This window comes from Pterocles gutturalis, unplaced genomic scaffold (genome assembly GCF_000699245.1).
Source record: "Pterocles gutturalis isolate BGI_N339 unplaced genomic scaffold, ASM69924v1 scaffold6422, whole genome shotgun sequence".
NCBI classification, from domain to species: Eukaryota; Metazoa; Chordata; class Aves; order Pterocliformes; family Pteroclidae; genus Pterocles; species Pterocles gutturalis.
In genome coordinates this window covers 57,965-81,254 of record NW_010110080.1, presented here as the reverse complement: position 1 = coordinate 81,254, position 23,290 = coordinate 57,965, and the positions used below count along the sequence as shown (strand labels likewise).

General features: G+C 49.1%; 1 protein-coding gene across 1 annotated transcript in view; it reads left to right on the top strand.

Annotated features, from left to right (window-relative positions):
• Positions 1-460: 460 nt before the first annotated feature.
• Positions 461-23,290, top strand: part of LOC104461562 (immunoglobulin superfamily member 3-like) — a 68,114-nt gene continuing 45,284 nt past the window's right edge. Inside the window, 1 exon segment of the mRNA XM_010073197.1 lies at positions 461-836. Coding sequence (XP_010071499.1) covers positions 461-836 — 376 coding nt within the window.

The window sequence follows — 23,290 nt, the reverse complement described above, 5'->3', positions numbered from 1 at the left end:
AGTCGCTGTCAAACCAGGGAGCCCCACCAGTGGCACTGGGGTGCTGGAGAGTGGCTGCATGCCACCTCCTGGTGCCCTCCAGCAGCAACCCATGCCTAGCATCACAGGGCGATGGGGCTGGAAAGTAAGAGGTAGGTACTACTGAAAACAAAGCCCTGTCAGCTTCAGTTTCTTGTTTGTTGCCATGCAATGCAGTACCTTTTCGTGCCTGGATTCTTATCACTACGAAAGAAAGGCTTTATGTTATCTCAACACCACTTTTTTCCACAGGGCATTTACACTTTCCTTGAGTCAGCAAGAAAGCTGCAATGCAGCTGGGGGGTGCTGCGCCAGTTTTAAAATGGGGTGCGAGGGCTTGGCTTGCTGAGCGCAGCCGCGGAAGGGACAGGACTGGTACATCAGGGGAGGTGTGGGGGCTGCCTGCCAAGAAGTAATGCTGGGCTCCTGTCCTCCCACAGGCATGGCCTTGGCCCAGCGGCAAGTGGCGGTGCAGGAAGGGCCCCTCTACCGTGTGAGGGGGTCCCACATCACGCTGTGGTGCAAGGTGAGCGGCTACCAGGGCCCAGCGGAGCAGAACTTCCAGTGGTCCATCTACCTGCCCTCGGCCCCCGAGCGGGAGGTGCAGATCGTCAGCACCGTCGATCCCTCCTTCCCCTACGCCATCTACACCCAGCGTGTGCGCAGCCGGGGGATCTACGTGGAGCGGGTGCAGGGGGATGCTGTCCTGCTGCACATCACCGAGCTGGAGGACCGGGACGCTGGAGAGTATGAGTGCCACACACCTAACACCGACGAGAGGTACTTTGGGAGTTACAGCGCCAAGATGAACCTTGTGGGTAAGCTGTCCTACTAACAGCGTGGCTGGGGCAAGGGGGCATCTCCCAGCTGGTGTGCAGCAGAAACCTGTGAACCCCCTATGTGCGATGTAGTCCACGTAAGCCACAGAAAAGGCATCAGTGAGGAGAATAGGAGCAGAGAGGAGGTGGCACAGTGGTGTGAGTTGCAGAACATCATGGTATAGAGACATAGGAGAAATCAAGCTTTCTCTAGTAGGAAGACCCTTATAAAGAAGAGAGACAAGGCAGCATAGTGGGAGAGAGGAATGTGTGAAGCTATGGCTGAAAGCAAGAGGCACGTGGAGCTGATCTATGCAGAGAGTAGGGAGGCTGCTCCAGATGGCACAAGCTACAGAGGAAAGAGCTGTGTGCCAAAGGTGGTGAAATAGTAAAATGGGGAAGAGAAGAGCGATAATGAGTGGCATGTAAAGGGACCAGGAGAGACAGTTCTCTTCAGATTCTTAAGCAGAGGGCAGTGCTGAATGCATCCTGAAGCCAGCACACCGATCAAATTGATCTCTCTGTAGATGAATGGGGGGGGAGTTGTTTTGGGGTTTTTTTTGTCTGTGTTGGAAAAGTCGAAAACACATTCTTTAAAATCTGGAAAATTTCCACAGCACCTCTCTGACTAGCTGATTTGACCTTTTCAAACTTCACCTTGCTTTCTGTGTCTCAAAGTGGGATTCGATTTGAAGTCTCTACTTGGCTAACAGTGGTCAAATAGCTTCCATCAAGCTCTTTGTCTGAAAGATTCCTAAAAGAGCTCCTCTGAAGCAGAGACCCCTCTAGCAATTTCAAGCCCACAGATGGCAGACTTGCTTTCCTTAGGAGATGTTTGGAGCCTGCAGGTCTCCGGTTTGGAAACCACTTTGGCATTATCCAGACATGCTAGCTGGTGAGGGTGTTGCTATTCAGGCTGTGTTGACAGAGGAAACCCTCTGTGAAAGGAGCTGAGGTGTGAATTTAAATCACAATAGCCCTCCTTTGGGCTGTGCTCCTTGCCTCCGGCTTGTGGCTTGGGTGCACCTCTTGGCTCGTTTCCTTCCCAGGTGCCGACCCAGCCACTATCCCAGGCAAAGCCCCATAGCCTTATTTGGATGCCTGCTTTCCCATCAGATGTTCATGAGCAGTTGGGAGATAGATCCCCAAATACTCATTTCTGGGTTTTTTTTTTTGTCATAGCCTTATTTGGATGCCTGCTTTCCCATCAGATGTTCATGAGCAGTTGGGAGATAGATCCCCAAATACTCATTTCTGTTTTTTTTTTTTTGGTTTGGTTTTGTTTGGGTTTTTTTTGTAGTTCCGTGATTTGCTTCAGGTGTCCAGGTTTGCAGTTCCCCCTTTAGTTTGAACAAGTCTGAGTCAGCACTGCTGCTGTAAAGTCACCTCAGGGAGTGAAACCCTTTGAAAACCAACACGGAGTGGAAAAAAACTGCCTGGAGGCAGAATGAGGTTGTGGTAGTTGGGGTTTGCAGCTAAGTGCTGCAACCCCATGGACCAGTGACCTGGGGTCCATACTGGAGAGCCGTTTAGAGCCAGTGGGAGTACTTGCGTTAGTGGGCGAGCATAGCCAGCGTGTCTGATGGCTGGGCAGCAGGGAGCTCCTCCGTTGCTCTTCTCCAGGGACTGGGGGGCCAGTGCCCTCCAGGCTTTAACTGTAGCTCAGCAGCTGTTTTGGTAACCAGGCTAGGGCTTGCTGGATGAGATGCATTTGCTCTGTCCCGCCTTTGCCACTGGTACAAGGCACGTGAGATTTGCCACTGTGTGGACACCCATGGATAGTGCTTTGAGGACATTGGCTTCAGGGCTTACATGTGTTGGGGATGCTCAAGAAAATTGATCTAAAGTAACTTAGTGGATTAGTTAAATCACATTATGCCCCTTCATGGATGCTTGCGCTTAGAATTAGGGGCCCTAACTTGGTTTAGCTTAATTCATTTCCGAAAATTCTCTTAGGGTCACTTGCATTTTGAATATGTGTATCTGCATAGGTGTTTTCTATGGTTTAACTAAACTCTGACAGAAACTGAATCTTCCAGAGTGCCCCCTGCAGTGACATGTAGATAACGAGCGCTTATGGAGGGATCCCCCTCTGGCTCCCATTCACATGAACTAGCACTGACTTCAGCCCCATCGGACCCTGAAGTCTTGCTGCGAAGATGGGCTCCTGTCTGCAGGGCTGGGCAGAGCATGCACCCTTTCTCCCCTCTCCCCCCCACCCCCCATCATTTTAGCTCTCAGCTACAGATTTCAGCCTGGCTTTGTTGCCGCAGACAATATTCAAGAAGAGGTACGCAAGAGCTAAATGAGACGTATAGTTCTCATTTTCTCAGAAACAGAACCAAACTTTTTTTTCCCCTTTCATCCAGTTATGAATTTTTAATTGACTCATTAGATTGAGTGGCTCTTTTTTGGCAGTAGCAAAGCCTAGGGAGACAAGTTTGTTAGCATCTCAGTTCTCTCTGTTTATATGTGAAATGGATGGGTTTGGAGCAGTGTTGATTTTAGACTTGCTGCTCTAGGAGCTTTGAGTCGTTGTCTCCTGTGGTTTGAGGGAAGAGCTGAAGGAAGAGTTTCTCCCCTTTTCACCCAGGCAGTACAGCCCTGTGATGGGGAAGCTGGGAGCTTTAGGGGAGCTGGATGGGACACTGGTGCAGCAGCATATGGGGCTGCTGCCTGCACCAGGACATCTCGGCTTTCAGCAGAGCAGCTGGGATGTGTCTTTGCTTCTGCTGTCTGAGCAGCATTGGGGGCTACGTATCCAGGACTCTGCAGCTGCTAAAAAATAGTCTTGTCAGCTTCAAAGATGTGCCAGTTGGGCTTGAAAGTACACTTCTATCCACCTGATGCACAGCAAGCATGGCTGGTTGGCCCTCTCCCATTTTTGGTGTTTCCACTTGACATTCCTCTTCGTTTATTGAGAACATGGCCAAGATCTAGTACCACTCTGAGGACCTGGAGTCTCTGATGTCCTGGAGTAAGAAGTGCTCCCCAGGCACTCTGTGGGACTCTTACCTGAATTTAGGCATGCAGCACAAGCACTAATCTCGCGGAAGCTAGGAATGAGGCCAGTAATGTGGATCAAGGGCCTTCTGCCATGGGGAAACATGTATCAAGGCTTAATGTTTTTCACCAGTCTTATTTACTTAAGTTGCTTTAAAAATAAGTCTTTCTATATCTTGCTACCCCTCTTCTCATGTCCGCCTGAGCTATATCATTGGGAAGAATGAGTTATACCTGGGCTGTGAGATGTGTTAGGAGGAACAATTTAGGACATCTCAGACTGAGTTGCAGGGGCTGAGGGAGGTGGCAAAAAAAAAAAGAGTGCAGCTCTTCAGGATGTTGTGGAACCATGGCCTTGTGATTGATTTATGAGAAAGGATTAGCCCACGTACAAAGTCTGAAACGGCATTGTTTGCCCTCAGTTCAGTTCCCTGAGGCTGACACAGAATTGCTGAGGCTAGTTCACGCTCTTTTACCCAGGGTGGGGGGCAAAAATTTTTAGACGATCGCACCAGTGGCCTCCCAGTCATCTAACACGGGGCGCATTGTCTACGGTAGATGTTAAGGCAACATCTGCAATCAGAGGACAGAGACGGACAAATCTGGAGAGCAACTCATCTTTGTTTAAATTAAGTGCATCCTTCTCTAACTTGACTAAACAGAGACCCTAGATGTTAGACCTGGCTTAGGCAGCTGGTGTCGAGTGAAATGAATTCTTCCAGCAGTGGCTGAAGACTTGGCTACTTTTGGAAACTTCCCCCACAGGGTTCCTAAGCAACTGATGGAAATTTTGGCTTTGTGGTTGAATTGGAAAGACGCTTGGGCATACAGAAGAGAGGAGTTACAAAACTGGACCAGTTAAATGGGGGACCTGGGGACCGTGCACACCTGACTGGCACTTGTATCGGGGTCCTGACCTGCTTCTTGCTGGCTGTGAGAAGTACATGGGCTGCTCCTTCATTTTTTGAAAAAGTTAAGGACAGCAAAGAACTTGGAGATGAAGGAAAGCAGCGTCCCAGTAACATAGTGTCACCACTGGCAGGACAGCAGTATTTTCCAGATTGTGACTGGAATTATCCCTTGTCTTAATAACTCTTGAAATATAGGCAGAAGAGGAGGTTTCTGTGCAGTAATTTAGATGGTGAAGCTCCAGGGATGCTGTGCAATCTTAGATACTGGTTTGTGCTTCTCATGTTATGTTGATGAGTAAATAAACTTGTGTTTTGCTGTGGGGTAGAAGTGAGCACATGGCAGTTACTTCAGAGCACGTGAGTCACTGCAAATTTGTACTCCCCTATATCTCTGCAATGAGTTGTTTGTGTGCCCGTACCCTTGCTTAGATAATGGCGAAGGGGCCCAGGTCTAACCTGTTCAGAAGCCTTCAGACTTTTGTCTCTGTTTTTTTTGTCTGTGCTCCCAAAAACATTGAGCTCTTCTTCCTAGTAAGTGATTGGAGGGAAGAAATCAAGCTTTGAGACTTTTTTTTAAACAGGTAGTGACAGAGTGGTAGAAAGGGTTTCAAAGTGTTCAGAAGCCTTCAGACTTTTATCTGTTTTTTTTGTCTGTGCTCCCAAAAACATTGAGCTCTTCTTCCTAGTAAGTGGTTGGAGGGAAGAAATCAAGCTTTGAGACTTTTTTTTTAAACAGGTAGTGACGGAGTGGTAGAAAGAGTTTCAAAGCCATTGAGTAGGTCACGGCTCTTTTTATTCTGGAGGAAGCAGCTGGAGAGCATCAATCCTAAATCAGTTAAAGCAAAAAAATGAAAGGGGTTTGGATGAGGTGGGAGGAGACCACAACCTCCATGGTACCACAGAGTGGGAAGGAGCAATTTCAGTGCAGGCTTGAGAAACAAACAGCACTCAGACACAGCTGCCTCTGTGGCCGGCAGAAGCTGCTGCAGAGCTGGTAGCACCTGCAGCCACAGTCACCAGTGTCTCCTTCCTGCCAGGCTTAGGTGAAAGGGAGGCAGATAGGAATCACACTAGCCAGGTACTATTCAGCGGCTCTCCTGTCCACCCGCTCAGCCTGACCACACTTCTACTCTCTGCTGTTTCTCACTGGTCTCACCCTGCCCAGGTAGGCTGATGCCTTGATCTCTGACCTGTTACCCTGCGTTCTGCCTGACTGTGACAGCTCCCAGGGGCTGGGTGTGGTTTTTTTGGCTGGCAGCCCCATTGTGGTGAAGTTTCAGCATTGTGCCAGGTTCGGGAGTGGTGGGATGAAGAGACATCTGCACCTCTGCCTGAGGTTGGTGCTGGCTGCGGCTGTGCTTGGTGGGGTCTCATCTCCAATTGCTGAGCTTCCTGAGTCACTTGGAGCTCTCTGCAGACCAGAACTCAGTCCACAGGTACTTTGACCATGCCTTTAGAAGTGTGTCTTGTAGGGGGCCTCTGTGCCCTTGAGCTCTGGCATGTAACTGCACGTAACAGCATGGCCAGCTGCAAGCCCATGGCTGGGACAGGAAGAATAGCTTTGGTGGCACGGGAGGTGGGAGAAAGATTTATACAGGCCAGATACTTAGCACTGGAGAGGAAGGAGCTGCATGTGTCTCAGACAAGCATTCAAGGGAAAGCAGATCTCTCTTTGTAGAGCTTGCAACCAAAAATCTCCAGAATCTCTGTGGAGAGCTAAAGGGCATGTAGCAGGCAAAAAAAGAAAAAAACCGAACTTTTATTAGCCCGTACCAGCTGCTACTGCTTGTTGCCGGCAGCTTCCCCTCTTCTTCGTCAAGTGCTGCCATATGTGATCTATCTGTGCACAGAGCAGAGGAAGAAAGTCATGTCACAGGTTTGCTGTGTTTGGGAGAACACAGTCTTCTCCTGGGAACCTGGGGGCACTCGAGGCGAGAGCAGTCACTTCTGCTCACGTGGGGCACATGGACCCCGGTGGCTGCTGGTTTATTCCAGCCATCAACTGGGCTGAAGGTGGCTTTGCTTGAGGGAGGTGTTGAAGAGAGAGGTGGCAGTCTTGCAGACAAGGATCTACCCATTTTGATAGAAGTCTTTGGGGACTCTTCTTTCCATGCTGTCTTTTTCTCCTGAGAGACGGAGACAAGGGAAGGTGTTTGTCAGTGTATATGAGCAAGGAGCTTGTGTCCTGCGGAGACCAGGCTTTCTGCAGATGAGCAACAACAGGCAAAAATCGAAACAAGAGCAGTTCAGACTGCCCTAAGAGGTTGCACAGGCTCCATCTCTGGAGGGTTTCAAGACTTGACAGGATCAAGCCCTGCGCAGCCTGGTCTGACCTTATAACTGACCCTGCTTGACCCTGTATTTGTGCTACAGCCCCCCCCCGAGGTCCCTTCCACCCTGAATTGTCCTGTGATCCCGTGATGAACTGCTTGGCCGCTGTGCAGTAGAAACCCCTGTTAGGCAGTCATTCGGAGAGAGGGTGTTTAAGGGAAGGTGTAAAATGTTATATAGTGGTGATGTCAGTGCTAAGTAATGGCATAACATTGGTGATCTCAGCCAGGCAAGAACAGCAGGGACCTATTGTACATCCCCAAATTCTTTTTTCTGGCACATTTTTTGTATTTCATATGTTTCTTATTTCTTTAGAAACTTGCAGGAGTTTGTCTCTATTGGTCTGCCCTAATGTACGAAGGTGGAGTTTGGAGATCCTGAGCTCACATGTCCTAATCTCAGTGGCTTTGCTACCTCCATGAAGCATGTGTATGTTTTATTTAGCCAAGCCGTCAGTTAACCAAAGTGAGTTCTAGGATTGGTGTTGAAATTCCTGTGTTGTGAGTGACATTCATCTTTGCCTATTTGGGCTGTGCTTGTTGCAGTAATTAGCTCCCCAGAGGAGTAAAATGTCCTTCACTTTCAAATTCCCCTTTAGCTGACATTAAAAAAAAAAAAAATCAAATGCCTTCTCCTACGTGGTTGTTTGCAGCTACACACAGGGTATTTTGTTCTTATTGTCCTCCTTTGCATGCCTAAATCTCTCTGTAGTAGTGTTGAAAAAAAAAAAAATTTGACCTGTGCTGCTTTGCTCTTTATTTCTGTTCCTACTATGGATGGAAAGGGAGTGTTTGTATGTTAACGGGGAGGGATAAAGAGGTAAATATGTTTACCTCTGGCAGTTCCTATGGGCACAGCCTGGGAACTTGCACCAGGAAACCAGAGTACCTGGTTTTTGATGCTGCGGAGCAGTGGGGGGCTGCAGGTATCAGTTCCTATCATGCTGCTGACTTGCTGTGTGTCCTTGGGTACGGCACTCTCCATCTCCTTACCATTTTCCAGCTGGTAAAATTAGGGATAACAGCATACAAGCCTTTCACAAAGTCTAAGCTAAATAATTGTGAAGTGCTTTGAGCTACTCAGATAGCGGGAGTTGGAAACAAAGGCTTATATTTCAGCTCTGCCTGGTAATCGTGCTGAATAGGATTCATCTCCAGTCCTGCTTAGTAATTTCTGGTGTCTTGAAAGTATAGCTTCTTAAGCTCACCCAATTTTGCCCTTGCAGAAGCTGTGAGGCTAATAGGTGCTGCCAGACTGAGGGGGCCAGGGGTCTGCGGTGCCAGGGGCAGGTGCGTGGGAGCTCAGCACAGGCAATGCTGTGGCCGGCGGGTCTGGAGCTGGCAGGAGGGGCTGCTGCCTTGCAGCCTGCTGCGGCCGGGGTGTGCATAAAGCCAGTCCAGAGGCTTCATGCCCCATCCAGTTTGCTGGTAAGAGGAAGGCACTAAGACCCTCTTGAATTTAATTAAATGAATTAAATGAATTGCATGGGTTAGTTCTTCCTTGTGCTTTTTGAAACACTTTTTTTATAGATACCATTCAGGTTGTAACTGAAAGCTTATAATAAAAATCTCTGTATGTGTCTTTATTTTGTGTATCTTTATCTCATCCCCCCTTATTATATTTTCCTGATAAACATTTCCAGTTGCTCCTGTTTGGTTGCAGTACTGCATCTCCTATTCTTTCCCATTGGAATTGCTTACCTGATTTTTACTTTTTTTATTGTTGTATTATGTGACACCCCTTCACCTCTATCTGCGCAGGAGAAATGGAATGAATTTTAGGCAGACTATACCTGATAAAAATGGATAATCTGTTGTATCCACTCTCTCCCTTCTTAGCTGTTGGTGCTTTTTCCTCTCTTGGCTTCCTGCCCTGTCCCTCAAAACTGCAGGCAACTTGGTGGCTTGACATGCTTTGCAGGGGGGCTCTCAGTTGTGGAACTAATTCTTTCTTTTTTTCCCCTGTCCACCTACCCATTTCTCAAAAAACTGTCATTAGACACATTTGGCACATCGCGGTATTCCGTATGTTTTTCCTACATTGTCCCTTCTGAGGTAGAGGTACTTTTTAAAATTTAGCTAGCGTATGGAGAAGGCTTACAATAAGAATGTGTCCTTTTTTATGCGTCTCTGTACACTCGTACCTATGCGTTGTAAAAAAAAAAAAAAAAAGTAAAGCATTCTAAAATGCATTTCTGAAAATGTAAATTAATACAGCCTCAGGCAATTGCACAGCCCTCTGCTCACAAATCTAGGCTGGTCTTTAAAATTAGTTCTCTCGCTTCCAGACTTTCTATGTCTCTTACTTGCGAGGAAGGGAGGTGCAGAAGCCCAAATGCTGACTTGCTTTCAGACTGTAAAGGGCTGCTGTGTTTTGCTTGGGTAGGTTTCTGTTCAGCACTGAGCCTGAATAGTAAAATCAGACCAGTCAGTTAAAATGATTTTTGAAAACCAAAGCAGTCTGTCCTGCAAAAGCCTCTTTTCTGAAGGCTCAGAGTCTTGCTCTCCAGTCTGCTCCCTCGCTGGCTCCAGCTGTGCTTGGCTCTGCTCAGGCATCCCTTGGGTTGGTGGGACCGTGGTGCTCGCTCTTCCCCTGAGCCCTTTGTGTCTTCAGTGTCAGTGAGGCTAGAGGCTGCAAGACTTGGGGTCTTCTGCTGCCCTGAAAGGAGTTCCTGCAAAAGCAACATTCTGCTCAGCCCACACACCTATTTGCTTGTCCTGCCGGCTCTTCTGTTGTGTGCTGTGCCAGTTCCCGGTGAAATGAGGTATTTGGTAGTCCTAAATGTCCTGTTTGTTTATAGGATGCCTCTCAGTCTGTCCCTGTGAGAGGAGTGATCGGTGATATAGGCTGTTTGCATGGATTGCCATAGTGTGTGGGCTTTAAGTGCCAATAGGAGGTAAAGGATACAAGATACAAGGGTTTTTAACTAGTATAGAAAAATCTTTAGCTGGAGAAAATCTTTAGCCAGGTGCACTTGAAGGCCAGCTCTAACACAGTGGATTACTCATGACTCTAGGTTCAAATATTAGGCTCTCCATCCTGTCCAAGAAAGTGAACTTGGCATGTGAGGGAACTCTTTCAGGTCGAATTCTGCTTGCTTATCATGGGAAGCAAAAGGTCATCTGATGCTAGAAATAGTCTGGTGCCACCTCCCATCCTGAGTTTAACATGGAGCACCCATCTCTTCTGCCTGTGCATCCCCACTTGTGATGTGTACTGACAGGGCTAAGCAGCCAGCTCAGCATGGTGACTCCCTGGCGTGGGGACCTGCTCCTGGACTTGCTGGCAGAGCCTGTTGGCATTTCTGGCAGTTTTGCCAGGACACCAGGTGGTGGGGGAAAGGCATGAAGTGTGCAGGTTTCTCTGCTTCTGTGCCTCCGAACAGTCTCAGCGTTAAATGGGGAATGCGGTAACTGTGAGCGCAGCTGGTAACATATGGCACCCATCCCCTGCCTTAGCAATTGCTCAGTGAACTCTGAAAGTGGAATACAGTCCCTGTGGCTCCAGCCAGCTGCAGTGCTGAGAAATTCTGCGATGGAGCTGCCTGTTATTCGATTACCAGTGAAAATTTCATGTTCCACGTTGCCTGTTTTTCCTGCTCCCTCCCTGGGGAGGTTTTTGCTATGCTTGCTCCTTACTCCCACTCCTTTTTCTTTTTTTCTTTTTTTTTTTTAATTGATTTCCCTTGGAGGATTGCTTTATTTGTTCTCTAGTGCCAGCCCCTTAGACTTGGTTGCTCTGCGTTTCTGTCAGTCTGCTACCCTGAGAAGCAGAGGCAGCTGTTTCTGCCGTTGATGTCAATGTTTTTTCTCAGGTCATCTTGGAGAACCAGTAGGTCTGATGGCAAATGATCGAGTCCCCATGTACCAGAGGGGAAGCACTGTGCCTGTTGCTGAGCCTGTTTGCTTTCTGTGCAACAAGGCAGCTTGCTCATTGTGGTGTGGATACACATCTTTTTGTTGCAAGAAATACAAAACAAACAAAGTCAAACCGGGGGGCCAGCACTCATGCAAAACACAGGGCAGCAGCAAACCCAAAAGCCTCTATCAGCATTACCGATTGTACATCAGGTCCTTTCTGTCCTGTCAAATACGACAGCACAAAAGTTGAAAGCCTACTGCTTCCATCCAGCCCCCCAGGAGGGCTCAGAAACATAAGTGGGTCCCCTCTGGTTTGGGCTCTTTATCTGTTAATTTAGAGATGTTGCTATTGAGCATCCTGGAGGGGAGATTTAAAGCATCAAAGGGTCTCTGCCCTGCTTCTGCTGCCTGCTGGGGGTTGACGGCAAAGGGAGAGCAACCCTTCGGTGCTCCAAAGGTAGGCTTTGGGTCCCAATGCAGCCTACCCCTCCTCTTCCTCCATCTCGAAGCCCTGGCAGGGCTGGCCTTTCCCCCTTCCTTCAGCTCCTGCCAGGCAGTGCAGGGTTTTGCTTGACGTGCTGAGAAGGAATCCTGACCTGCACTGGGACAGAGCTGACCCTCATCAGGGAGAAACTGGGAGGAGAAATTTTCCATCTTGGTTCTGTGGCTGCCCTGTTAGTTTAGCCCTATAACAGTTTTACAATCTTCATCTGATATAGGGTTAAGAGGATTTCCCTGGGCGCAGTGGGATTATTATAAGTCAGAGAGCAGTCTCCAGCTGATATTCCTTCAGCAAGTATTTATTTTAAGTGGGTTTAACAGTATTTAATTTTTTTTTTTCATGGGTTATAAGTAAATTGTTTACCTTATCAGAGAAGTAGAGCCTGGATAAAATGAAGAAATGTATTATTGCTTTCCAGGCTGGTGGTGGTAGAAGGAAAGCAGCAGCTGGAGGTGGAGAGGAAAGAAGATAAAATAGTAATGTTGAGGGAAATGTAACATTATTCCACATGGCACTGATTAGTAATACTGCCAAACAGCTGTTTATAAATAGGAGATGTGATGGGAAGGAGAGCTGGAGGAAACGTGAGAGGGCGGCAGTCAGTGCTGGCTCATCATTTGAGGAGGGGGTGGCTTCTGTCAACCACATACCTGCCCCCTGGGAATACCAGAAGCTGTGTCACTGCAGCCCCCAGGAGCACGGGGGGCTGGGGTGCCCCACGCACCCTCCCCAGCCCGTCTGGGCTGGTACTCAGCTGGGTTGACACTAACGTATTCCCCACAATTGAAGAGAAAATTAGAAAAGGTGCTTTTTGAGCCATGCGTGGGCTGTTTCTTTATCCTCTCCCTCCCTCCAGCAGGCTTTATTGAGGGCGGATGGCTCCAGGGCTGGCTGTGTGTGCACACATCCAGAAGTCACGCGGGCTTAGCGAGAGCCACCTTCTGGCTGCCTGCGCCTGGACAGTGTCCACAGTCCTTGGAGTATTTCAGAGAATGCTAATGGGATGGGATTAGCTGCCCCACTTGCCCTTGCCATCAACAAGAGATGTCTCTGGAGAGCCTACAAAGAAGAGCAAAGCCAGAGCTAACGGGGTCGAACCTGAACAAAGGCACTTTTGAATGCAGAGAGAAGCGTGATTTTACACTGTGGCCCTACAGAGGCAAGAGGTGGGGCTGCTCTGCTCCCCATTTAAAATCTGAATGAGCCTCTGCCTTAAGGGAACGTTGTTGGAGGAGCTGGTACTAATGGGCTGGATGCCCTTCAGTGTCCCTGCTCTGTCGTGCTCTGGTTCCCTGACACTGTCTTTCAACATATTGCACCCTTTAGGGCTTTATTCCTTATTGCTAGTTAAAATTATAACCTAGGGCTCTGCAAAGAAATGTTGTAGCTACAGATGCCTGCCTTGGGGAAGTGTGTCACGGCAGGGACAGGGTTTTCCGGACGGGGATGCCTCTGTCCTAGGCATGATGTGTGCTGAGCACTTAACTTTCTCAGACCCTGTCGTTCTTCATTTTTAGCTGCCTATTCAAGAGAGCAAGATTTTTATAAAGCCATTCCTTACTAAAAGCATTTCACGACTGTAACTTGTAATGCCAAATTTACTGAGGGCGAGAAGATTTAAAGAGACCAGTTTTCTTACGGCAGTGTGCTGTTACATGGAAACAAAGAGAAGAGATCTGAAGGCAGTAGGTTACTTATCAGAGGGTTAATGTGAGGCTCTTGAGCCTTGTCCACTGAAGAATTGCATCAGCGTGCCACAGATGACCACAGGCACTCTGGCAGTCTGTTGTCACCTTTTGGGCTCTCTCAGGTGTACTGATGCCACCTGTCCGCAGATAGGGCTCCTTGCAAAACTGCAGGTGATGGTTGTGCTCGATGGATGGCCCACCTGGCACTGTGGCTGGAAGGTCGAGCACTGGCACAGCAATGCTAACCCACAGGGAGTAGAAAGCTGGTGGAGAGGTGGGGTTGCCAGAGCTGTGATCCGTTCATTTGGAGAGACTGTGCTTCAGAGGAGCTCCCTGGCTGTGGGTGCTGGCCAGAAAGGCCGTCCTGAGAGGGGCAGCTGCTCTGGGACAGCGTGGAGATGTGCTACGACCACAGGGATGCTTCTAACCTCTTTCCTTCTGCAGTGGTATTGTGGGCCAGTGGGTCACTATCGAGGGATGATGCTCAGAGCACACCTGTGCAGCAGCACTGCAGAGCTTATCTAATGAGTAAAGCTAGGAGCACTGCCCATCATCCAAAAAGCCTCCCTCAAACTGTACAGCAGCCGAAGCCACATGAGTATATGAGCATATCCGAAGGACACAGTGGCTGGTGCAGGTAGCCCTGGGGGATAACCATCACTTTGCTTGAGGGGCTTCTGCCTCCAAGCCGGGGTCTGGAGGTACAGGATAAGCTGAGCCAAAGATGGAGCCCCTTTGGCTGCAGTGTGGTCAGGGGGAATCGAGGGCTTCCTGCGCTTGCTGGGGAGAGGGAAGGTTATGGTCATCCCAGTGCTGATCTCAGCAACACAAAGAGGATGAATGGAGGCATGCAAGGCAGAGAGTGAGAGGGCTGAGGGAGACAGGAGGTGAGGATGTTGTAGGGGGGGGGGGGGGGAAGAGAGCTGAAAAAGGAGCAGGAAGGAAAGCACGAACAGCAGCACTGGGGCACTGGGAAGGCAAGAGGAGGAGGGGGTGGGAAGACCTTGGACAGAAGTTTTTGTGTCATGAACAGCAGTGGGGCATGTAGGAGGGTGGCATCCTGGAGGTGCTGGAGCAGGGAGAGCTGCACGTGGGGATGACTGATGAGGAGCTGTGGCTGGGGTGGAAGGAGCATGCCTGCTCCCTCCTGTGATGAGAGGAGACCCCAAAGCTGTTGGACACATGGATCCTGGCCTCTCCATCTGACCTCCTTCTGCAGGGGCAATGTGGGGGCTCTTCCTCCACCCTTTCCTTGTATCCTTTGAGTGCCCTAGCTGCTGTTTCAGGCTCTTGACCCCAGAGCCCGCTATGGGAGTTTCAGTGCTGTCTTCCACCAGGGCTGTCAGGATGCAGTAATTACCTTTTCACTGCCACCTCCTACCCTTTCTTCCTCTCCCCTTGCAACTGGGAAGTCGGAGGCAGCAACAGCGCACTTTGAGGAGCTCCTTTTGAAGTGATTTTCTGAGTCACAGGGGCTGTGGAGCGTTGGAGAATGAGATGCCAGCTCCCGGCACTCTCGGATTGTTTCAGCTCCCTTGTGTCTGTGGCCAGAGCAGCGCTGCGTGCCGTCCTCAGAGACACCCAGCTCCTCAGATCTCATCTGTTTCCAGAACCTCCCACTGAGGATCTGATGGTGGAGGGAAGGGGAGAGAAGGAACTGGGACATCGGAGGTGGGCTGGGCTGGGCGGCAGTGCAGTGGCTTTGGGCCATGTCTGTGGGGTCAGGCTTAGCCAGGGCCTGTTGCTGTAGATCAGCACAGTGCAGGCTCAGGGTGCTGCATGGGCACTGAGCTGCCCCATGGCAGCAGCAGGATGAGTTTCTGCAGGCAGCCCTGACACACACCATGAGTAGAGGAAGATGGACTTGTCGTCTCCTATGGTGTGTTCAGGTCACAGCCTGCTCTGCTAGGGCTGAGTCCAGCTGGATAACTATGGATAGTTTGCACTAATAAGATATTTTAGATGACATGTGTGCTGCAGGAGCGACCATGGACTCCTCCCTGAAAGGCTAGAAGGTGCTTTCCCTTGCTGCTAAAGCGTAATGGATTTGAGCCAGCCACCACAGTCCTTGGTCCATGGAGCTGATGCCTGAAGGGCTGCCCATCCTGTCCCTTATTATCTGCTGGTTGAAGTTGTCAAGACTGAAATGCAGATCCTCCTGTTGACTGCCAGGGTACAGTGCTGCTATTGAGCATTCAGGACCGCTGTCTGGAGCAGCAGGACAGCCAGCCTGCCGGTGAAACCCCTGTTTGCCAGCCGGAGCAGAGCCTGATTAAGCTTATGAAACCTGACAAGATCACAGCCCAAGGTAGTACTGCTGGAGGCTGCTTGACTAGGAACCATGTTCTTGCTGCAACAGCACAGGCGTTAGGGATGTGTCACTTGAAGCTTGTCATGACACACATCTAGCCATTGAGTAGAGAGTACGTGAAAGTCCCTTGCACTTGTTAGCCTGCCGGCAGCATGCAGGAGGAGCCTCCTCCCAAAGAGGCACTGACTACAACTGCCTGTAAATGAGGAGCAACCTCTCGTTCAGTGCTGGGTGATGCCCCATCTCAGCTTTGAACAGGTGGTTCCCTGAACACTGTCTGGGGCACAGGTCCTCTGCCTCTGCAGGTACAGGGACCTCTCCAGCTTGGCTGGTGTGTGTGCCCACTTAAAATAATCAGGATCTGTGACCTGTGAAGGACATCCCCATAGCCCCACTGCTCCATCAGTAGCCTACATCGCTTTGATCCCAAGCAAAGAGCTGTTGTCCATTTGTCAGGGCATAGCAGTCGGTGCTCGAGGGTGCAGGGGCTGGTGTACGGGGCACTGTGGCCTGCTCACCATCAGCTAAAATAAACTCTAAAGCAATGCATCCCATGGTGCAACCTGGGAAGGAGCCTGCCCAGCTCAACACCTCTGCCGTAATAGCTATTGCAGGAATCTTCATGCCTCTTGTTGTGGATCTGCATAAAATCAGAGGTTTATGCTTCCTAGCAGTCAGTATTTCTCGTGCAGGCACTGTGCCCTCACTCCTGCTGGTCAGATTTGTGTTCATCTGGGAGAAGCAGCAGCAGCTTCTTAAACAGACCAGCTCTTATGCCTTTGTTTCCTGCGGTCCTGCAGGGTTAATCTCCTTCTTGGCACCTGATTATCTGCCGCTGCGGGGAATGCACATGGGTTTGCCGAATGCATGTTTGAAATTCTCATTTTGCTGGCTTTAATCCCCATCTGGGAGCTGTGGCCAGGTCCCAGGGGCCAGGAGCAGGTTAATACCTGAGCCCCCCAGGAACCTGCTCCTGAGTAGTTCTGTTGCCTCTGCCTCTCCCCGCAGTGGTTGGCTCTCAGGTCTCTCCGAGGGAGGTATTGTAGTGAGCGGACCACTTCCCAAATGGTTATTAAATGTTTTTTGTTCCCTGCCAGGCTGGTAGCATTGGTATTGCTGGCTTAGCAGCAGGGCAGCTGAGAGGCAGGGATGGGGGCTCACAGGGCTGTGTGGTTGGGAGTGATACAGAGCTCCCCTCTTCCTGTTCCTGCCTTGAGCTCCTCTCCTCCACCTCTGAAACACACCAGGCATTGTCACAGCTGGCACAAACATCGCTATACCTCCGTGAGTCCCCGGTTCCTCTCCCCCTCGTGAAGCTCCAGTGCTTCTGCAGGAAACAGCCCCCAAAACTTTTCAGGCATGTTCTCCGTGGTGCTGCAGTCTGCTTCTGCTGGGACCCCTGGAGATGCCCGCAGTTGCCTTTTCAGTGTTCCTCTGCCACCCCGTTGTATTGGTGCCCACGCAGGGCTGTCACACTGTCCACCATCCCCTCTTCAAGCGCCCTCATTCCCCTGTGGGCCAAGACCCTTCCCCGAGGAGCTCAGGGTGCTCTCCATTCTCTAGCCCCGTGGGAAGCAGGTCTGAGCTACCTAGCTCCTGGCTCCCTGGTAAGTTATCCATTGTTTTTTAGGATGCTCAGTTCCCTGTCTTTTTCATTTTCCCCCCTCCGGGTGCTTTTGTCGGTGTATAATTAGCTGGCACGGCACCAAGGTGTTGGTCCCCGGAGTGCTCTCTCACTGGCATTAGCAGCAGACGGTGACTAAAACAAAGAGACAGCTCAGTGCATGCCACACGCTTGCTTTGTACGTCTCGTACTCCTCGCTGCTGTTGGGAGCTCAAAAGGGATCGCAGATGTGGAATAAACGGGAGTACTTTGAACAAGTGGTACCGTAATCCCTCCATGCCCCCTCCCCTCTACCCCCTTTTTGCAGACATTAGTTTGATTAAAATTGCATGAGCCCACACACGGGTGTATTTTCTTTTATTTATTTATTTCCTCCTGGCAAGAAATGGGTTTGAGGTCTGCCTTGTGGGAAAGCAGCCAGGGGGATGCTGGGGAATTTGAGGTTTTTTCAAAAACTTTCTCTCTGTGGAGCTTACAGCTGGCTGCTGCAGGGCTGGTTGTACTGGTGAGACCTGCTTTTCCTGTGTGACACTAAACGTGAGCACCTTTGTGCATGGATGTGCGCTGGGCAGGTGGAGGCTCCTTCCAGCACTGGTGTGGGGCAGCAGCATCTGGAAGGGTGTGGTAGGCTTGCTCGAGCAGATCTTCACCCAAGGCTTTCCGGGTTACTGAGGGCATCTCTGTGGCTGAGGGTCGGCGTAAATGGCCAGTAAAACCTAGGTGAATGGGAATTAAATAAAAATATTGATAAAAATAGATACATTCTATTTTCTTTTTCAGCCAGGTGGGTACACCCAGGTTGGTGAGAAGTGAAGTCTTCACTACCGTTTGCAGCAGCCTTCTGTCTCCTCTAGAAATGAGGAGACAGCATGGAGAGTTAGGAGATGACTTCGTACTCCAGTCCCATTCCACTCTTTGCAAATGCACTATTTTTGCTGATGCTGTGGCAGTGCTATGTCAAAACTGTCATGCTCCTTGGTGACCATTTACAGAGTGGTCTGTGTCTTACTGCCTCAGCCAGGGACGTGCAATTAATTTTTTGTGCATGTTTTCGTCTGTTTTGGAAAAGGAAGATGCTATTTTCTTCCCTTCAGAAGGGCTTACTTTTAAGGAAACATTTGCAGAGCACAGTATGACTCTCCAGTAAGAGCTTTGTTATATGCTAAATGTGCTTTCCTTGTCTGCATCCTTGCCGTGCCCTCCTTGTGTTGTGGGCCATGCTCTGTCCTCCTTGTGTCCTCTGTGTTTTTGACCAGGAGGAGCACGTAAAGGGGCTGGTGGCTCCTGCATGCGCTTGTCCCAGGGCACTGTGAGCTGCATGCAGGTTTATTTTTTCTTCTTGATCATCAGCTTGTGACACAGGGCTCTGGGGTGTTGGGCTGTGGGGAGCTGGCATCCCAGGTGCCAGCTGGCTGCCCTGCCCTCAGCTCCTCCAGCTCGGCTGTTCTGTGGGCTGTCAGGTGTAGCTCGTGAGCCCATGTACCTTTTGGAAGTTGGAAATCTGGTGGGAGATGTGGCTTGCCAGCAGGATGTCTCCCTCTCCTCCCCACCCTCGGGGGTGAAATGGTCGCTCATGCTGTTTGTAGGGAAGCGAGGTTAAGTGCAATAAAGTGCAAGATGCTGGTGTGTGCTCTGTGCAAGGGACTCAGAACCCCAGTAGGTCCCTCCCTAAGGCAAGAGGAATCTTCTGCAGCCCTTCTCATCAGCTGGTGTGTGGTGTGACCATCACCTGGTGTCCCCCGGCACTGAGGCTGGCCTTTAGTGACACCCCCATACCTACCTCCCTTTAGGAGAGGTGGTCCCTCTGCTCAGCGATGGCACAGAGACCTTCCCCTGGCGGGTTGTGCTGCAAGGAGCAGTTCCCTGTTTGATCGATCGATCGGAGTGTGACTGCTTGCATGCGCCATGGACTGGAAATTTTTGGCCAGCCAGAAAAGGTTAGCATAACAAAGCGGCAGGTGAGAGGGAGGCATTGAATTTCAATAAACCAGCATCTGGGGAATTAAATCTCCTTGCTTATAATTCAAGCTCCTGGCTCAGGCGTCCCTCTCGTCCCTCTCGCTTACCTTGGAGCAAATCTGCTGTAATGCATAGGAAACAGCTCAGCAACTGCAGTCCTGGCTGCCATCAAGGCAGAGGTTTATTAAAGACTTGCAGAGCTCTGTAAAAAAAAAAATAAAAAAATATGATCTTCTGGGACTTAATCATTGCAAGTCAAATATTTGAATAGGTAGGGGCAAGCATTTTGCTGAAATTGGATGATCCCTTTCATATTTATGCTTGGTTACGCTTGCTCCACATGTATTTGGATGCTTGGCCAGGGGCGAGAGGGAGGTGAGGGATGAAAGGGACTTAGTATGGAGGGGAAAACGGGAGCAGGGAGAGATTAGAATGGAGAAAAAAAGCAAAAGAAACTACTGAAGGTTAAAAATAATAACAACAATTAGGCTGGGGGGACCGAGAAGAGGCAGAAAAATAAAGCAGAGCCTTTGAAGAAAAAGGGGAGCTGAGTCTGAAGATAAATGAGAAGTCTGCAAAGAAACAATCAAAATAATAATAAAAAAAAAAGACAGGAATGAAGGAAATATGTAAAAGGAAAATGAGGTTTTTGCAGGTGTATGCTGTTGAGCATGTCAGCAGAGATGCTCCATAATCTCCTCTAATAATGTGATGAGTACTGGGGGCTTTGTGAAAACAAAGCCCAAACCTTGCAATTATTTTTTCAGTGAGGTGATGTTTCCTGAGCATGTAAAGCTGACGGTGCCCTTCTTTTGCAGGTCTCCCCTCAGGTTACAATCCAGCTATTCCTTCCCGGGGGACTCTATGCCAGGAGCTGCTGTTGCTGATAATAAGCACAGCTTCTCCTGGGGCACCACTGGCATTCGCTCCGGGTGCAGGGAGATCAGAGAGGTGGCAGTTCAGTGCTTGCCTGGGATTGCACAGCCAGCAAGGTGCTCCCTGCCAGGCAGCAAAGGAAAGGGACTTTGATCTTACCTTGGGGAAAAGTGCTGCCATTCTCCACCCAAAAGTGCTGGACTGCAGGGGGCTGTTTGTCATGGTTTGGTCTGTTTTGCTGTGTCACAGTGGAGGTCGTTGGGGGTTTGGGGAAAGAGGGGACGCGATGCCCTGCTTGCTAAGGAGGAGTGAACCTCCTGTTGCGCTGATGGGAGGATTTGTAAGATGGTCACCTGCTTTGTCCCTAGTTAGGTCCTTGGCACTGTGGGGAGTTCCTTGGCTTGACGGGATGCAGCTCCGATAGATGAAGACATCAGACTGCTCTGGGGAGGTGTGACTGTGGTACATTGATAGGGGACGTGGCAGTCTCTTCCCCACTCTCAGCCTATGTTTCCAGGGTGCAAATGTCTCACGGACCATGCGAAAAGGTTCCTGCATCAGACTTAACTGAAGCTGATGGAAGGCCATGCTCTTAATGTTCTCAACATGGTAGCGTGCACCTCAGCAGCTCTATGGGTAAAGAAGGAGCATTTGTCAGCCTCCTAGGAATTTAATCTTCACATTTTTTCTCATATTGCTTTTGGGCATTCTTGGGGGTTGAATTTGCACTGGTGGCATGAAAGGAGTTGGCTTTTCATTCCAACATATGAGGTAGTGAGTTTTGCATTTGGCCTGTGTGTCTTTTTCACAATCTTATTAACCCCCCACACTATGTGGACACCCTTAAATTATCCATGTAAACTGTGTGGATTAAAGTCTGCTGTAAAACTGTCTTAACAGACTGATATAAGAGGCTGCATTAGTTTAACTGCAAATCACTTTGCATGGATTTTTCTGGCATGAACCAGTCCTTAATAGATCCAGAATGTCTAAGGATGATTGAGTACTCAAATAAACTTGCAATGAATTTTAAGGGAAAATAACTTTCTATCTCTTTTATGTTGGTTTGGATTTTTTTCAGTGATGGCTAGAAGAATGAGCATTTTTCTTAAACAAAGGTGTTTGTTTTTCTTTTTTTTTTTTTCTTTCAATCACTTCCCTGCTTATTTATTTTGGGGGAATAGTGTGCAGTGTTGCTGTATAATTCATTTTGCTGTATAATTCCTTTTGCTGTAGAGTAGTGGCATTTGGAAGAATGTGCCTGGAAGGGCTGTTTGGCACCTCAGGTGTGAGCTGCGTGTCTTCTTCTATCTCTGCCAATGGGCAGCAGGTAATGAGTCTTCCCCAAGGAAGTTTTCTCCCAAGTGTGCCTGTTAAGAGAAACAAGCTGGGACCTGTAAGAGTCCAACTGAAGCTCCCTTCCCTTATTGATTTCTCCACTCTCTGTCTGTGTTGTCATGATTCCACTAGTTCTTCAGTCACCCTTGAGTCTGCCAGGGCACAGGAGACCTGAATGCCTAATGTGCTTGGGAAAGGGTTTTGGGGAGAAAAAAAAAAGGAGAATAATTAAGGAAAAAAATAAAAGTCTTTCGTACCATTTTAATGTAACAGAAATAGGAACAGGATAAAGCTCTTCATCCTTTTTGAAGGTAGTGTTTACAGGAATTTAGCTGTGATCTGAAATATGTCCAGGTTTCAGGGAACAAAACATTGATAGGGAAGGAGGGAGGACATGACACAAAACAAGGCTCACAAGGCTACTGTTGGTGGGTTTTTTGTTTGAGTGGGTGAGTGGGCCCCCTGTTTTAGACAAGACAGCATGCTGATACCAGTGCTGAGTTTGGAGAAGATATCTTTCAGAAAAGGAAGAAGAATAAATGTGAGCAGAGGAACTAGTGAAGCTTGGTTTCCTGTGGGTTTTGCTTCATGGTTGAATTCCTAGGTATCTTATAAAGTGCAGTCATTGCTTTTCCTTGATTGGGGTATCCCCACGGTTGTCTTCCAGGTGACTTCTTTGGTGTCTAAGGGTTGACCAAACATTGCATTGATCCCCACACAGAAATATGAGTATGTGGTGGGTATCTACTCTACTTCTCCAGCTCTTTGATGAAACCTGTGAAACTTATTCTGAGACTGCTGTCCACCTCTCAGTATTTGTTTGAGAGCTTTAGCCAGTCTCGAAGCGGTAACCACTTGCCAAAGTTAGGTGGTAGACAGGCATACACATTCACATTGTAATTGCATAGTCTCATTTTGTTGCTGGGGTCACACACCTTATCCTGCTCTTCTTTCAGCTAAGGCAGAAGTGTAATGCTTCTGCAGAGCGTGCAGCATGAACAGCGAGCCCCATCACCTGGGTGCTAAGCTGTGCACAGGGGCTGTGTTACAGCAGACCCCCACTCCCCACGGCAGTGCTAAGAGGGGATCAGCCAGGCTCCCACACAGGCTCCTTTCGTGTGGCAGGAGAAAAGCTATTAAATGGGTTGTGGGTTCGTGCACCTGCTGTGAGTTAAATAATCTGCTCTGACCAGTTGCCATTGATGTGCTCTGGTTTTAGTAATGCAATGATTGCTCTCATCGACTGATTGGTCATGATTCTTCAGATTGACCCATCTTGATTTCCAGTTCTACTTGCTTGTAAAAAAGACACTTGGATCAGATAGCTGTGAGAAGTTTATTCCCCTACAGACAGTACAGAGCAAGAGTGATGCAAGAATAAGTATCTTATCGGGATCCCGATATGTTATTTATTTGCATACCATAGCTCATCTGTGTGGGAGATCATGGACTTTCAAACTTCACCAGTGCTTGTGAGACAAGCCATAATCTCTGCAGGAGAAGGTGAAACAAGCACTGAGCAGATTCAGCGTGAAATGCAGATCAGGCAGAGCTGGTGCCACTTCTGGGTGTGAAACATAGCTGGCTGAAGCACTACAGGAAAATCTTTCCTGTTGTTGTCTCCTCTGGAAGCCTTAGTATCTGTAGGAAGAGGTTAACCTGAGGGTGCCTACCAGCCAGCAGCTGATACAAAGGGTGAAGATCCGAGAAGATACTGTCCAAAGATACTGCTGTGATGAGAAGCCCATCCTGGAGACTCCTGTCTTTCAGCAGTGTAAAAGCATTATCTTTGGGTCTTGCTCCCTTACTTTTCTTTCATAGGAGTCCAGGACATTTACAGATCTCATGTTCTTGTTAACTGCTGAGAAGAGATTCCCTCTCTCTCCTTCTGCTCAAGAGTCTCCTCAGGCTGATGTGCGTTGGCGATATTTCCATTACACTGTGCTTCCTTCAATCTGCTGAGCAGACAGACAGCAACCAGCAGAGTATCTGCTGCGGTTCCTGGACATGCGTCTCTTGGTGTCTCAGCCAGTTAATCTCCAGAGCCTACC